At 38.8% G+C, this 17,218-nt stretch overlaps 1 protein-coding gene across 2 annotated transcripts in view; it reads right to left on the reverse strand.

The window, feature by feature from the left end:
• prpf4bb (pre-mRNA processing factor 4Bb) overlaps positions 1-15,676 on the reverse strand; it is a 28,075-nt gene extending 12,399 nt beyond the window's left edge. For both annotated transcript variants that reach the window (XM_084399262.1, XM_084399261.1), the window contains exons 1-9: positions 15,554-15,676; positions 13,577-14,830; positions 11,702-11,857; positions 11,432-11,590; positions 9,876-9,957; positions 9,574-9,784; positions 9,331-9,404; positions 9,137-9,227; positions 8,888-9,035 (exon numbers count right to left, since the gene is read on the reverse strand). In XM_084399262.1, the coding sequence (XP_084255388.1) occupies positions 8,888-9,035; positions 9,137-9,227; positions 9,331-9,404; positions 9,574-9,784; positions 9,876-9,957; positions 11,432-11,590; positions 11,702-11,857; positions 13,577-14,830; positions 15,554-15,600 (2,222 nt within the window). In that variant the 5' untranslated portion in view covers positions 15,601-15,676. The remainder of the gene's footprint in view (positions 1-8,887; positions 9,036-9,136; positions 9,228-9,330; positions 9,405-9,573; positions 9,785-9,875; positions 9,958-11,431; positions 11,591-11,701; positions 11,858-13,576; positions 14,831-15,553) is intronic.
• Between the last annotated feature and the right edge of the window lie 1,542 nt (positions 15,677-17,218).

Consider the following 17,218-nt stretch of genomic DNA (forward strand, 5'->3'; position numbering starts at 1 on the left):
CTGTCCATTAGCACAATTGTCCTGGGACTTATGTTCGGAGCGACCCTTATACTCCAGCCCCTTATTCATGAAACCCGACTCACGTCTGGTTACTGTCACTATGTTGGGGTTTGTTATGGCTTGTTTCTGTGAACCTCGGGGTGCTTCCCTAGGATACAGTTGTATGCAGCCACTTGCTAAATAGTGCGGCATTTTACATTGCGTCCCCACTGCATATTAGCTACGTAATACGAAGTGACCGTTCTCGAAAGGGAACATACTCGGTTACTAATGTAACCTCGGTTCCCTGAGAGTAAGGGAACGAGTATTGCGTAGCCTGCCGCACTATTACAATCTGTCGGGATTTGTCACTTCAGTCGATTTAAACCTGCTATTTGGCCAGAATGGGATTCCTTTATAGACTAAGGGGATATTTTGGGGATATTTTATTTTATTTTATCAATGAATAAATTCCACTAGAAACAAACCTCGTTGTATTATTTTAATTTAATACTGTGAAGCTGCTTTGTAACAATCTGTATTGTGAAAAGCGCTATACAAATATACTTGACTTTTTTTTTTTTTTTTAATTTGGGCTATGTTTTAAGCACTTTAGGCCCTCTTTTAGCCATTTATGTGTTTTTATGTTTTTCTAAGGTATTTCTAATATGTTTCTAATATATTTTTGGTATGTTTCTAATATATTTCTAATATTTTTGTCTAATATATTTTTGTATTACGTATGTTGGTATATGTGTATGTATGTGTATGTATATATATATATATATATATATATATATATATATATATATATATATATATATATATATATATATATATATATATATATATATATATATATATATATATATATATATGTATGTATGTATGTATGTATGTATGTATATATATATATATATATATATATATATATATATATATATATATATATATGTATATGTATATATGTATGTATGTATGTATGTATGTATATATTAGAGCCCGACCGATATATCGGCAGGCCGATATTATCGGCCGATATTAGGCATTTTCCAATCTATCGGGATCGGCATTTATAATGGCCGATTTAAAAAAAAAAAAAAAAAAAAAAACCATTCGAAACGGCCTTTAACCATGTCATGAGTGTTTGCGTTATATAGTTTATCGATCAGAGGGCGCTCTACAACGCCCTAGTTGACAACACTCGTGTATAACGCGCCACATATCCTGCAGCCTCCTGATCCAGCCAAAGTCAGGCAGAGAGAACAACGGTTAAGTGAGTTCATGGTAGGGTGACCAGAAGTCCCGAAAAATTCGGGACAGTCCCAAAATCTGAGCTGTTGTCCCGAATCCGGCCTTAATTGTCCCGAAAATTACACTTAAGCAAAATATTGAGTAGATATTGTCTGATAAAATATTAAAAACTGTCCGTGGAGATTGAGTCGTCCTGCAGCCAGCCCCCGCCGGCTGCTCATTGGCTGCGGCATCTTTTTTGTTTCTTTTTTCAAAGATACAGAAAGGCGCGAATTTAGATATGCATTGATAAGCTAATTTTAGAGAGCGCAAGTTGCAGCCGCCGCGAGGACAGTGAATGTGCAGGCAGTCATAAAGGAGTGAGGAAACAGAATTGGTCGCGGCACTGTGTGCAAAAAATACTTCGGCCTAATGTCTGATGTCGGGTGACACAAAGCAAATCATCTACACAATTATTTAGTTTTCTTATTTAATGACGACAATTTAGTTGTAGGCTAATAATAATGTTGGCATAAGGCTTATTTGCGTTCGCTATAGCCTGAAAGGTCTGATTTACGCACTGTAACAACAGTGATTTTTTTTTTTTTTTTTTACAATTTGAGACGCAGAGCGAGCGAGAGAGAGAGAGAGGTGCGCGCGCGAGACGCAGAGAGAGAGAGAGAGAAAGAGAGAGAGAGAGAGATGCGCGCGCGAGACGCAGAGAGAGAGAGAGAGAGAGAGAGAGGTGCGCGCGAGACGCAGAACGAGCGAGAGAGAGGGGGGTGCACGCGCGAGACGCAGAGAGAGAGAGAGAGAGAGAGAGATTGTTGTTGTTATTTATCAGAACTTAACAGAATTTGTCTCCAGTCCTATTCAAAGTTATATTTATGAACCAAGTCTTTTAAAACTGGTAACTTTGATTTGGTTGTTGTTGTTGTTGTTTTTTGTTCAAAGGACTTTACGTTTCATATCTTAAGTTTGTATTTATACAGCCCACATACATAGAACAGGCAGATATTTTGAATGTTGTGTAAGTGCAGTCTATAGGAAATGGGTCTAATATCCAGTTTATTTTCAAAATCTAAATATCGGCTTATAAATCGGCTCTTTTCGAGTTAATATCGGCATCGGCATCGGCCCCCAAAAATCCATATCGGTCGGGCTCTAGTATATATATGTGTATATATATGTATATGTATGTGTATGTGTATATATGTATATATATATATATATATATATGTATATATATGTGTGTATGTATATATATATATATATATATATATGTATGTATATTATTATTATTTTTTTTTATTTTTTTTATTTTTTTTTGTCTGTTTTCTTGATGTAATTGCATTTTCACTTGATTGGTCATGTGATTAATCATGGATGTATGTGATCATGTGATCATACATGGCTGTATATATGGAGGTGTGTCTCCCCACTTTTTTCATGTCTGATGAAGGGCTTGGGCCCGAAACGTCACAAGTTGGTGAGCAACTATTAAATTGCTAAGGAGCATTCTCTGGTGTGCGGACTCATTGTTCATCTTTGCTATTACTTGTCTGTCCAGAACCCAGCTTTATTGTTTTGGATGTGCGTGCTGCACCTTTGAACTCTATTGACTTAACTAAGGCCACGCCCATTTTGGCGCGCTCTGAGGTGCGACCCAATCAGATGAATTGGCGCCCATCACGTCAGAGGTGCTTGGCCATAGGTTGTGCAGTTGCCGCAGCACAGCCAATGGGCGAGCTAGACGCTCTGGTGTGTTCGCTGTGCAGCTGCACTGCGTATTAAATTATTGCACACGCTTAGCAACGACAGACGCCTCCGGAGCGCAACCGCCCTAGCGCTTTGGAAAAATGAGAATGCGGCGCGCCTAGCGTTTTCTATGCGTTTTTAGGCGCGATATGTGAACAGCGCCTAAGAATGTAATCCTTTACCACACAATACGACTTATGTGCTGCTATCTTCTGGGCCTGCAGACTGTCAATGTTGTCTGCTGCCTTTTCTGCTCTCTCCCTTCCATGCTCATGGATTTGGTACTCTGTGTTGAAGTTGTTTCTGCATGATAGATGATACTTAGCTTCCATTGCAAAAAGGTCCTTGTCCTACACCTTGAGATAAAGAGCCTATTTCTTTAATTCCTGTGCCCTAGGTTCAATAACTTTCCAGGCTGGTTCCTTGTGTTTCCAACTCTGAAACTTTGTAAGCTCTTCAGTCTTGCCCTTGAACTTGGATTTTGCTTTGTCACAGAAAATGCAATGATTGGGAAACGAGAAGGAACACCTTCTTGGAGCTCCTTCAGATACCCTGGTAATACAGAGTTCTCACGAGAGCACAAGTTGAATTTGCTCAGCGAGATACTCTGGTGTTGAGTAATGATGCTCATTAAATATGCCCCTCGATCGGAGCTGCACCAATCACATCAGGTTATCTGATATAGGCGGGCCAGAGGTGAGCTAAACAGATGACGACAGTGCTGTTACGTCGAAGTCATTAGTAAACATTGCAAGATGGCTATGGATGAATACCAGTTGTTTGAAACAGCTTTGGCCGCTACAATGAACGAGTTAGACTTGGCTTTTTATCTAAAAGAGGAACAGAAGACGGCGCTTGAATTGTTCCTTTGCAAGAAGGACGTTTTTGCTGTTTTGCCGACCGGATACGGTAAGACTATCTACCAGTTAGCTCCGCTGGTAGCATTTTATTGTTGTGATTGGTCGTAGTGTTATCCAATTGCGTGCAGTGAGATTTTCAAATGCACGCTTGGTGCCGCCCCTCGAGCTGGGCGATTTGCATTAGTCGACACCAGACCATTAATCTTTTAGATTTAGTTGCACTGCGTTTTAAATTATTAGAAATAAATTATCAAAAGAGAAAGCAGTGGGAAATGGCGATCTGCAGGTACCAACCGACAGCCACCAACTGCCAACTGCAAAGCCCCAACATTCCAAAGTTAAAGTTAATAACTTTGATAACCAGCAAAGTTAATTTGCTTTGTTTTGTTTACTTCAAAAGTAAAGCTATTTTCAATTTCTTCAGGTTCAGGATAGGTGCAGTAAAAGGTTAAAATAAACCCCATTTCAGGCTGCTATTAGTATAATAAAAATGGTGTCAAATTAGCTTTTTTTGCTGTTTTTGACCATAGATGGTCAAGATGTTCTAAAATATAACAAATAACAATTTCCCCGGGTCAGAATTGTATGGAAAAATGTGTCCATTTGTCTCTGTGAGTTGTTTACATCAAAAGTTATGGCACTTTATATCACATTAGATTTTTCGAGTTTGGTGCAAAGGTTTACAAATAAAGCATTTTGGACATTATTTCAGCTTGGTACCCAATTTAATTTTAAAATAGACACCTGAATGATAAATAAATAACTATGCGCTTGAGAAAACGAAAATATAGTTGATCCTCTACACATTTTTGGCCATTTTTTGCTATTTTTGTCCAGAAATAGGGTCAATATGTTTTCAAATGTCAAAAATAACCATTCCATTCAATTCCTGGGGTCAGAATTGTATGGGAAAATGTTAATTTGTCTCTGTATGTTGTTTACTTCAAATGTTATGCCACTTTCTATATCATTTTTGGATTTTTCGGGTTCCGTTCGGGTGCAGCAAAGGGTTAAAAATAAAGCATTTTGGACATTTTCAGCTTGGTACCCAATTTAATTTTAAAATAGACACTTGAATGATAAAGAAATAACAGTTTGTGAAAAAGAAATCACCCTATGCACTTCAGAAAAGGAAAATATAGTTGATCCTCTACACATTTTTGGAATTTTTTTGCTATTTTTGTCCAGAAATAGGGTCAATATGTTTTCAAATGTCAAAAATGACCATTCCATTCAATTCCTGGGGTCAGAATTGTATGGGAAAATGTTAATTTGTCTCTGTATGTTGTTTACTTCAAATGTTATGCCACTTTCTATATCATTTTTGGATTTTTCGGGTTCCGTTCGGGTGCAGCAAAGGGTTAAAAATAAAGCATTTTGGACATTATTTCAGCTTGGTACCCAATTTAATTTTAAAATAGACACTTGAATGATAAAGAAATAACAGTTTGTGAAAAAGAAATCACCCTATGCACTTCAGAAAAGGAAAATATAGTTGATCCTCTACACATTTTTGGACATTTTTTGCTATTTTTGTCCAGAAATAGGGTCAATATGTTTTCAAATGTCAAAAATGACCATTCCATTCAATTCCTGGGGTCAGAATTGTATGGGAAAATATGTTCATTTGTCTCTGTATGTTGTTTACTTCAAATGTTATGCCACTTTCTATATAATTTGATTTTTCGGGTTCCGGTCGGGTTAAAAATGAAGCCTTTGGGACATTATTTCAGCTTGGTACCTGGCAGATTCTGAAAATAGACACTTTAAAGATTTGAAAAAATCAGGTGGCATAAAAAAAGCCGGGGGGTGCGCGTGGACCCCTATTTCCATCTAGACTAATTTGTCAAAATTATACCGGTTTCACGGTATATATAACGGTGTATTTTTTTTTCCAAAGCATGACTGGGTGTTAACCACATTTTCTACTGAGTGAGAGAGGAAATACTGCAGTAGATTGACTTAGAATGCCCTATTTTACTGTCTTGAGTGAATATTGTAGAGAAATTCCACACTAGGATTAATATATGGAGAGAGAATTGTGTCTTTATTACATGCGAGAAAATAAATGATCTGAGAGAAAAAAAAAGTTATCACACTGATAGCAAAAAAGCATTTCATGAGAGAAAAAAATTAATATATTTGAGAGAAAAAGTTCTCATTCCAATAGCAAAAAATAATATTTGAGACTAAAAAAAGTTGAGAGAAAGTATTTTCTCATAGAACAAAAAAAAATATTTCTAAGAAAAAAAATCTCTCTCAAAATAGTTTGAAAAAAACTCAAATATATATATTTTGCTATCAGTGTGAAAACATTTTCTCAAAAAAAAAAAAAAGCGTTTCTCTCAAAACGCTTTTCTTTGCTCTCGATGCAATTTCTTGCTCTTGTGTCAGGATTTTGCTTCACTGTGAAAATTGTGTCATGGGCGGGGCCACGTTCCTATTGGCCAGTCGGATGAGCATCGTCTTGTCTTGGGAGTCGAACTGAATCATTACACCATTGTTCGGTTCACCGGCATAGATGCCGCCTCTGCCTTAGTTGAGCACGGACACTCCAATGTTTGGGTAAGATGATTCACGGTGATCTTAGATGATCACGGACGTATTGCCTGCGATAATTAATGCGATATGGCTCAGCTTGTCAGTGAACTACGGCTCTGTGTTGAATGCCGCTTCATCTGAAAGCAGGCGATGGTGATTTACTACTAATCAAGGAACCGGCTTTACTGACGAGATGCGCATAACAATGTCATCCGATATATCGCCCAGGCCCAGCCCTAGTTCATCATATACAACCTCCTGTACAATTTTACTCGGACTCAGAATAAACTATTTTGTTTTAAGGTCAATATGATACATTTCCTGTTTGAACCTATAACTGAACTATAACCTAAAATGATTGTTATTAATGTGTTTAGCATCTGTATCTCTCACTATAGGTAGGCTATATAGAGCACTATCAGTGTTGTGCCTGAACGCGTTCATTGAACTATAGTTCATGAACGCGTTCATATTTTGGGTGAACGTGAACTGAAAGTAGCCTACTGTATTACTGCCTGATGAATGATACTGTGAACTCGTTCATTCTGGTGTCTGTGAACGGCACGCTCTCTCAGTTTAACTTCGTTCAACAGAGTGTCAGATTTCTATAGAGCTTTCCAGGCGAAAACCCGGCTTAACGGTCCTCCACGACGTGTTTCGTCAAGAGTGAGTATGTGAGCGAGACGAGTGAGTGTGCGAGTGAGCGACAGTGAGTGTGTGTGTGCGCGCGTGCGAGAGCAATTGCGTGTGTGCGAGTGAGCGACAGTGAGTGTGTGTGTGCGCGCGTGCGAGAGCAATTGCGTGTGTGCGAGTGAGCGACAGTGAGTGTGTGTGTGCGCGCGTGCGAGAGCAATTGTGTGTGTGCGAGTGAGCGATTGTGTGTGCGCGAGTGAGTGAGCGAGCTACAGTGTGTGTGTGTGTGTGAGCGAGCGAGCACAGTGAGAGTGTGTATGTGAGTGAGTGCGTGTATGTGCGAGTGAATGTGTGCATGAGACGGCTCGCGGTGACTGGTCGGAAAGCAACGTGTAGTCTGACATATTTCTTGTCCATCCACTACATGACAAAACTTTTAGGAGTCAAAATCGTGTAATCTGACACCGTGACTATCGTAACAGACACAAAAATCTTGTAATCTGAACCAGGCATATGATCACCGTGAATCATCTTACCCAAACATAGGAGTGTCTGTGCTCAACTAAGGCAGAGGCGGCATCTATGCCGGTGAACCGAACAATGGTGTAATGATTCAGTTCGACTCCCAAGACAAGACGATGCTCACCCGACTGGCAAATAGGAACGTGGCCCCGCCCATGACAATTCTCACAGTGAAAGTAAAATCCTGACACGAGAGCAAGAAATTGCATCGAGAGCAAAGAAAAGCGTTTCGAGAGAAACACTTCTTTTTTTTTTTTTTTGAGAAAATGTTTTCACACTGATAGCAAAAAATATATATTTGAGAGTTTTTTTTCAAAATATTTTGAGAGTTTTTTTTTCTCAGAAATAATTTATGTTCTATGAGAAAATACTTTCTCTCAAAACTTTTAGTCTCAAATATTATTATTTTTTGCTATTGGTATGAAAACCTTTTCTCTCAAATATTTTTTTTTCTCTCATGAAATGCTTTTTTGCTATCAGTGTGATAACTTTCTCTCAAACTTTTTTTTTTCTCTCAGATCATTTATTTTCTTGCATGTAATAAAGACACAATTCTCTCTTCATATTAATACAGGTTTGCAAAGCCCCACAAAATTAAGCTGTTTACGCTTAGGCGCTTTAGGAACGGCAGAAATAGCGTTTTCCCCGGTAACGGCTGTACACAAAGCAGCGCAACGCTCATAAACGCTGCTTTATCAGAAAAGATAGATGAATTAAATGAAAATAACATTGAAACTTTTCTAAAGACAGTCGGTTCCATTCAAAGATGCATTCATATAAAAACACCCGCGCTGCGTTTTGACTTTGAAACGTGCAGTGCTCATGTTTACTCAACTATGTCAAAATCTTGTGGAAAATCTATTTGTGGCGGGCAGTGTTGATATTGTTGAACCAATGTATGGGAAACACTGTAATATAATTTTAGAGCTATCAATTATAGTTTAACCTATCCATCTTCACAGTCACGCTTGTCCTCACCACAGTGTCACCAAACGTTGTTTAAGCAACAAACACCAATATATATTAAAAATTCAACAGCACTCTAGCCCTTGTGGTTTTGCTAAACTATATAGACATATTATATTAATATATAATATGTCAATATAATAAATGTAAATAAATATATTTTTTGCCCTCATATCTAGAATTTTAGTGGGGTTTTTTATGCATTCTAATAGATTTCATCATGCAGTCAGTCATTGCCCTGCATCATGTTTGTAACTAAACTGGATGCAATGGGTCGGGGCGGGGCAGGCTGAGGGGGGTCAAAATTGACGTGTTAAATCGACATCCCTAGTAAAAATATAAAAGAACACAAAAGCAAAGTCATAGAGATGGTCATTGTTTAGTAGGATACTTACATGAGCTCATTGTTTCGGATGATCTTGACTGCCACCTCCTGGCCAGCCCGGGCAGTGTCTCTAGCTCTGACCACATTACTGAACACACCCTGTCCAGTGTACCCATACACTTCATACCGCTTCTCCAGTATTTCACCAATGTTCACACCTTAAAAGAGTTGTTTTTAATGATTCATTCTTGCATTTAAAATATATTTTCTTTGAAAAAGCAAAGATTTAAATGGATTTAAAGACTTAAATAAGGCTTACGATAGTATCCTTCTGCATCAGTCCAGTTGTCCCTGAGGTTGGGATTCTCCTTAAAGTCTTTTCCAATGCCTGCAGCCCTGAGTCTGGCACTCTGTGGATGGGAGAGAGACAGAAGTCAGATCTCTCAAAGTAACCAACTGGTAACTGGTTTAATCTAATGCCGGCAGAAAAATAAACAAACAAATAAAGTTTACGTCAAAATCTGCAGCAAACATGTCATCTGACTCAGTGAACATGTCAGGTGCCGAGGGCTTCTTTGGGTTGGCTCCTGCATAAAATACAATAAATAGTTAGTCATGCATTAGCTCATAGATTCTTTGTGTCATTATGAGAAAGACCACCTAGATTAAAAATTGTCCCTACAATCTGAAACATTTCCTGAAAACTGTTCAAGCAAGAACCCTGCTAATGTGCCAACTTCAGCCAGAGTACACCACCTTCTTTCTCCTGAGCGATGAGGTTGTGCTTGGCCTTGATGCTGGCCTCAAAAGTGTTAACATTCTCCCGCTCATATTCCTTCACGTCGGCCGCAACCCGTTCCAGGATGTCATCAGGGGAGGGTGAACGGCTGCGGGTGCTACTCTGAGGACTGCTGGGTTCTGACGCCATGGAGCCCATATTACTGTCCTCATTTACCATTTTATATTTCTATATCAAAACAGAACAGTTTTATAATACAAAATGATATCTCTCAATAGAAGGAAGTTACTGTGCCTCAGGATGACTGTTGTATTGTTACCTGTACGATTGCAAGCCGCTGTTGTCGTCGCTGCTCAATCAGAGCCTCTTCATCCTCCTCTTCTGCATCAAAATCTTCCATCCTAAACATATTTACATCCAGGCGACTTTAATAACCATGTAAACAAGACGACTCAATGACAGTGTAGAGCACCGCTGCACACTTCAGAGAAAATATTAAATTAAATATTAATTCTGCATTAAATAACCTTATCTCAAAAAAGGTTGATAAAATACAAAGAGTCAAATAAACAATTTCAATATTAATAATATAAAAAAAATTGAAATAACACTTAAAATTATTTAAATAACACTTGCCTGACGGCTCATGCTACTGCTAACCTGGACACCGACGTCACTTCACTGAGTTGAGAAAAGCACGTAAAAGTCCTGACAGAAAGCGATGCATAAGGATGTAGTGTAACAACGAATTATAATTTTTTCCGAAGTGTTGACAACTTAGTGTTAACTAATAATTGTTATAAACTGGTACTACCAACAAAATATTAGTGCATTCCTGGAACTGGGCGCCGTTACACTACATCCTTATGCATCGCTTTCTGTCAGGACTTTTACATGCTTTTCTCAACTCAGTGAAGTGAAGTAGGTGTCCGGGTTAGCAGTAGCATGAGCCGTCAGGCAAGTGTTATTTAAATAAACTCCTGATGTACTTACAAACTTTCCAATGCCTCGTTTTATGAGTACAGAACCTATTTGTACTACTGCAGAAGTTTGGTACCATTCTGGGCATTATTAGTGGGGTAATTTACGAGATACAAATTTGGAGCCAATAGCGCCTGCACTCGGCTGATTTCTCTAAATAAGCTCTAACATTAAAAATGTTCAACCAAGGAAAAAAAAGGCTTCTGGGGGGGGGGGGTTCAGAATAATTCAGAATTTGAATTATGCTTAAATATTTATTTTCAGTATTTTCAGCACTGAACTTTTTTTTTTTTTACTTGTTCTACCTCACATGTTTTTAATATTTGTCAAATATTGTTTTTTTAAGTTCAATAAATGTTCCTTTTTTAAATTGAGACTTGTAACATTTGTTATCATCATTGTGTCATTTTTATGATGTAAATTGAGTGAGCAAAAGCAGTATCGGCTCCAAATATCGGCCCAAGAAAATCGGCAGCCCGTATCGGTCATGGGATAAGGCTGATGAAAAAAAAAAAAAATCCATATTGGTCGATCCCTATTATTTAGTTTTCTTAATTAATGACAAACAATATAGTTGTAATAATAATTTTGGCATTAGGCTTATTAGCGTTATGGCTATATAGCCTGAAAGGTCTGATTTACGCACTGTTACAACCGTCATTGTTTTACTTTTTTTTACAATGACATTTGAGTTCATGATTTTAATGTTGTTTTTTTGTGGCAGACTAAAGACAGACTGTTGATCTTTGAATAAAAATGTGTTTGGTTCAGGTTTGAAATTCATTATCTTTTATTATAGGCTATGTAGTCTAATATCATAGTAGGCTTACCCCCCACTCGTACCCCTCCTTGCTTCCCTTTTTTTTGACATGTCGTGAAAATACCATTACTCACACTTCTTCAGAGGAGGAGTCTTGGTCTGCTTTCATACCCTCTGACAGACTGCCTTTGAACTTATCTTCATCTCGGCCCCGCCTCTTCCTCCTCCTCTCACGATCTCTGGAGGTGGATCGTCGTAGTCTGGAACGGAAAAACCGATCCCTATCAGCAGACCTGCCAAAACAGAACAGTACAATACACAATTATCTTACAGCACTACCAGACTGGACTGGGTTTCACTGACAAAAACTACAGTTCAAGATCATATTTCTCACTGTGTCTCACCTGCGTCTTAGGGGCGATCGACTTCGCCTTCTGGGGGAGGATCGAGACTGTCGCCGTGGTGATACAGACCTACGTCTGAGTGGTGAGCGGCTCACTCTGCGCCGAGCTGGACTTGTTTCCCGTGATCTCCCAACTGCATCCACACGAGGACGCTTCCTAAGAGACATGAAACATTTGCCAGATCAGTTATTTTATAATAGGTCGTAAGCAGAGGTAATAAGCATACATAAACACCAATTCACCTTAAATAATCAAATCTTAATGTCTATTATTCTGACCCTAGGTAAGTAAAAAAAAACTTCAAGACGTGTATGAATTTTACTTTAACCCCAGGCTGTTTCAGTGAGGACTCTACCTTTTAATAGTGTACAAGAAATTTTAGAAACTGCCTCAAACCAAACAATTAGGTTCCCTCAATGGCACAATCTACTCAACAGGGAGATTCCCAGTGACTGGCCAGTCCTTCACCTTGATATCAAACCTAAAAATAGCTCTGATCAGGGTTCAACAGTGTGAGGGTTTCATCCACATTTGCGACTAAGAGTAGATACAGCACAAACTGTAAAATGCATTTAGGAGCATGAGTACAAAAAAAATTCTTAAATATCTTAAAGCAGAGGTATTCAACCCTGCTCCAGAAAAGTTTATTTCCAACCTGCTTCAACACTATTGTTTATGATTTCCACGCCTTCCTGGAGAGTATAATTAGCTGGTTCAGGTGTGTTTGATTAGGGTTGTAGCTAAACTCTACAGGACAGTGGGTTGAAGACCTCAGTCTTAAATGGTATAACGAACATCTTAATTATTTTAAGAGGTCTCCAATTTAGGAATGGAAAAACAGCTATTTTACCTAATATGATAATTAAACTTCAAAAGGCAATGATTTAGGGTGTTCGCACTTGTAGTTCAGTTGTCTTGGTTCTTTTGGTCCCCGACCCGACAAAAAAACAAAACAAAAAAAGGTACATTTAGTCAATAGCTTGGTTTCCGTGAAGCGAATCCTTTCAAACTTCACAAAAAAAAAAAAAAAAAAAAAAAACCGAATTAGGTGTGTTTCCATCAAGTTGTTTGAGCGGATGATGGTGGTATTGGTAAAAAAACAGTAAATAGAACCCCATCAGCAGAAACAGCCTGTTAGTCATGTGGGTTTAATGTTTAATGTCAGAATTTATTAGTCAAATGCTTTTCCATCTCCCTTTAATCGCATTAACTTTTTCACACAAGTCAAAAACCACCTCAAGCAGGTGTAAAAACTTTTCCCCAAAAACATGGCGTTTCCATCACTCGTTTCTGATACAATACTTCAAAATGTGCATAAAACAGGGTGACGGCAACAGCTATTGTTCGCTTAGCTTTTACACTGTTATTGTTTTTTTATATACCAAACTTAAAGATACACACAAAAAAACTAAAAATGTGTCAAATATTTTGCATCAGAACTTTTTAAGGGCCTCGGTTAGGGCTGTGAGCGAGCCTTCTCTGTGACGAACTATAATAAATCCAAAGATGATTCTGCGTCCGTGCAACCTACTCTTGTGGCAGAGATTTTTCACGTTTAAAGCATAATGTTTTCATAATGTAAAGCAGTAGAAAACTACATAAAAAAAAGCTGATTCATTTGATTAATAACTGTGATTATCTGTTCAACCATTATTGTGCAGACCTAGTACGACTGACTTTCTTCTGTGGAACACAAAAGATGTTCCAAACAACATTGAACCCTTACTGACATTCTATCACAGTTTTTCAAAAGATCTTCTTTCGTATCCCTCAGAAGAAAGTCATGTCTGGAACAACATCAGGGTGAGTAAATGACGACAAAATGTTATTTTTTGGGGTAATTTTCCCCTTTATAGAAGGTGTGCTGATGAATACCTGGCAGGGGAATCTCTCCGGCGCTCATTTGAGCGGCTTCGTGCTCTTCGAGCGGCTGGTGATCTGTTCCTAGAAGGTGAGTGGCTCAGTTTGGTGTTCCGGTCCACAGAACCTGAGGGGGGCTGCGGAGCGGAGTTGGACTGGCGGTCCCTGTGGCGAGGGGAGGAACTGCGTCGGCGTTGAGGGCTAAGAGCTCGGCGTAGATGAGGCGACCGATTCTCTTTCCCAGAGGAGGTGTCTTTGGATGGAGACTTTCCTGGCCTCTTTTCTCTGTCAGTCTCCGATCGACCCACCCGGGCATCTTTAGAACGAGATCGTCTATCTTGCGACCGGCTCTTGCGCCCTCGTGAGCCTGATCTCTGCCTGACTTGTTCCCGCTTATCTTCTGAACGGGGAGGAGAACGTCGATCGGAATGTCCCTTCTGGTCTGGTTTTCTCTCTGCAGAGCATCTCTTCGTAGATGGGGACTGGGACCTTCTCCCGCGCTCCCTGGATTTGTCCCTACTCCGGGAGCGTTTTTTCTCTTTGGACTTGCTTTGCTCCTTAACGGTCTCTTTCGCACTTTTGGTCGTTCGTTCAATCTTAGCGTCCCTCCCGGCTCTCTCTCGGGAACGACTGCGTCGTTTAGTGCTTGGTTTGCTGGTGTCTGTTGAGTCCCGTCTGGATCTACCGCCCCTGCTAATCTGGTCTTTAGGTGAGCGGGTTCTGCCCCCACTACCTCTTTGCCGTTGCTCCCCATTACGTGCCCTCTGCCCCTCTCCATCCTCTTCAGAGCCAGAATTGTAACCCTGTAGAATTAGGCCCATTCCTGACTGAACTTTCCCCTCCATCAGCTGGCTGTCCAGCTCAGCTTTAATCAGTGCTCTTTGTTTCTCCAGATCTTCAAGAAGCGCCTTGTCATCCAGGGCTGCATTGCCCAGTGAAGGGGAGCCATCCTCTGCCCTCCCCTTGATGGCCCCAGACGGCAAGGAGGACGGCTCCTCTTTGCGCCTGTGCTTCTTGTGTTTGTGTCTATGTTTTCGTTTACGTTCCTTATCTTCCTCAGATGCATGTTTGTGTTTTTTGTGCTTGCTACGGTGCTTGTGTTTCTTTTTCTTGTGTTTGCTGCCGCTGCTGCTGTGATGTTTAGGACCGCTTTCTTGCTTCTCTCCATTCACCTCCGCTTCCTCCTCACCTTCCTCTTCATCCTCTCCAGACATGTCACCATTTTCATCCTCATTCCCGCTCTTCTCTGGACTCTCCAACTCCTCTGACCTGTAAATATGAACACAAACACATTAACAGGCAGAATCAGTAAATCTTAAACGTAAAAAGAAACAAGGGTCATTTATGCAAGATTTCAGTTTTTCCTTGTAATAGTCGTTTTAAACACAATGTTTCTTTAAAAGCACCTTTTTTTGTTGCGCTTATTATATTTAGGTACCAAATAACATGCTGAGGTTTACTTAGTTATGTTTCATCAAAGCAACACAGTGTTCTTCTTCACAAGGACACACATGCTGAGCATATAACTCACCAACAATATAAATAGGTATGTTAATGTGCTAAGGGATAGGGACTGATAATAAATTATACTACTTTAATGGTTTAACTGACAGTAATTTTGTAAATTCGGAGCGATAACTAACAAACGGAGCATGTTGATCATATCAAGACTAACTACGGATATAAGACCTTACGAAATAAGCTAACCATATAAATGCTTAAATTCAAAGGACGTGGTAGGCTTTCAAAACTGAGAACTTCACAGAACCAACCGAACTAATTTTAAACAAATTCATCTTGACAACTGGCTACTTGAGAGAAATTAGCACTAGCATGCTAACACTAGCCGGATATGAAAACAGATATCAAAACCCTCATAGTTCACTATGAGAAAAACCCAACCCAAACAAAATCCGTCCCTTTTCTCTAAACACCCCCATCTAGGCTCTAAAATGCGTTGTTGGTGGGGTTAAACTACGCACGTGCTCTTACCCGTTATTCAGCCTCTTGCTCTGTAAATCCATTTCCACGTCGGCCATTTTGTTTCAACAGCGGCCCGCTGTTTATTCTTCAGCAGTGCGATTATGAGGAGGAACAGAGCGCCGAGGAGCGCTTGTGCTCCCTAGTGTTTGCATTAACAACTGCAGATAATTTATATGAATTTATAACAGGAAATGTATTCTTGTAAAAACGGTAAAAAAAAAAAACCTTTACCCGTTGCTTTACTAGGCTATTTAGTTTTTAAATAGTCCTGCTGTGTTACAAAAAGTACAAATATTTCATGTAGTATCAATTAATATGAGGCTACAAAAGATGCATCCATGATAATTATAATGATACAATAATTAACGAAATTTGATTCGAAATAGTGTAAAATGTATATCTCATGTTTAGGCCTATAGATCTGTTAGATATTTTGTTTGTTCTTCCCCCTTGATGTCACAAGTGTTGCTGGTATTGTCCAAAAACAGTGTAACTTTGTTTAGTTTTTTCCCCCACACACCTTGTTGTGAAGTTGCACCAGAAAAATTACACAACATTTCCAGAGTAGGCTATATCATGTTACACTGCAGGTGAGAACATGCAATAAATACTTTTTTATTTATGCTGTAGTGTGCCAAATATTAATTTTTGTGACACTGCAGGATACAAACTAGCTTGCTTAATGTGTTTAGGCTACTGACATAACATATAGGCCTACCCTAATTTTAAAAGTCACTAATGTTGTTGACACTAAATTATTTGGTGTGCTAGAAATAGCAGTTGCACTATGCAAAATAACTTTCAGAACAACATGAATTGCTTCTGCAATGTCAGTCCAAGATTTTATCATTTGCATTTGCAGCTTGTGAATGAAAGATGTATATATATCTGGATTGTTTTTCATAAAAAAAAAAAAAAGAAAAGCTTTCCTTAGGTCAGGTCCTCTGATCAAGAATCTCTTCAGAATGATACTCTATTGCACTGCACATGGATGTTAGAACTGATGTGAAGCATTAACTCATGAGCTCATTGGCAGAGAAAATAGTATTGCATTATAAACAGCCATATTAAATATTTAAGCACCGTTTATAGCCTATCACTCACTAATATTGTGTTTTACTGTAACTACTTTAAAACATTAATAGCAAATCGTGTCCTAGTAAAAAAAATTTAAGCATAAAGGCACAATTCAGAGACAAGCATTTTATATATATTTTTTATTAAAACCATACAAACATTTGTTGTAATCTGATATAAAATGAACAATGAGACTTTGCAAAAACTTCCCAGTCTAACGGTGCTAGGCACCACAACTCCATTTTGATCTCTCTGTTTAATGAGAGGGCACAGGGACTCCTGCTTTATAGAGTAGGATACTTATACTAATTCTGACCCCTGATGCCACCTAAACTCTTGACTACAGTTTACAGAATGAATATGTATTTACAAGCATGAAAAAACAAAACAAATAATTATAAAAAAAAAAAAAAAAAAAAGCTTCCAACATTGTTTATACATGTTACATTTCTCAATGCCCAACCAACAGAATATAATTTTTAATGTTTCATGTAACATGTAAAGTCATAGGACTCTTTCCATACACATTTTATTTTTGGCAGTGATTATTTTGTATGGAAAGGCATTAATAAGGCACATACCTTAGGCTCAAACCCT

This window comes from Rutilus rutilus (genome assembly GCF_951802725.1).
Source record: "Rutilus rutilus genome assembly, chromosome: 24".
Lineage (NCBI taxonomy): Eukaryota > Metazoa > Chordata > Actinopteri > Cypriniformes > Leuciscidae > Rutilus > Rutilus rutilus.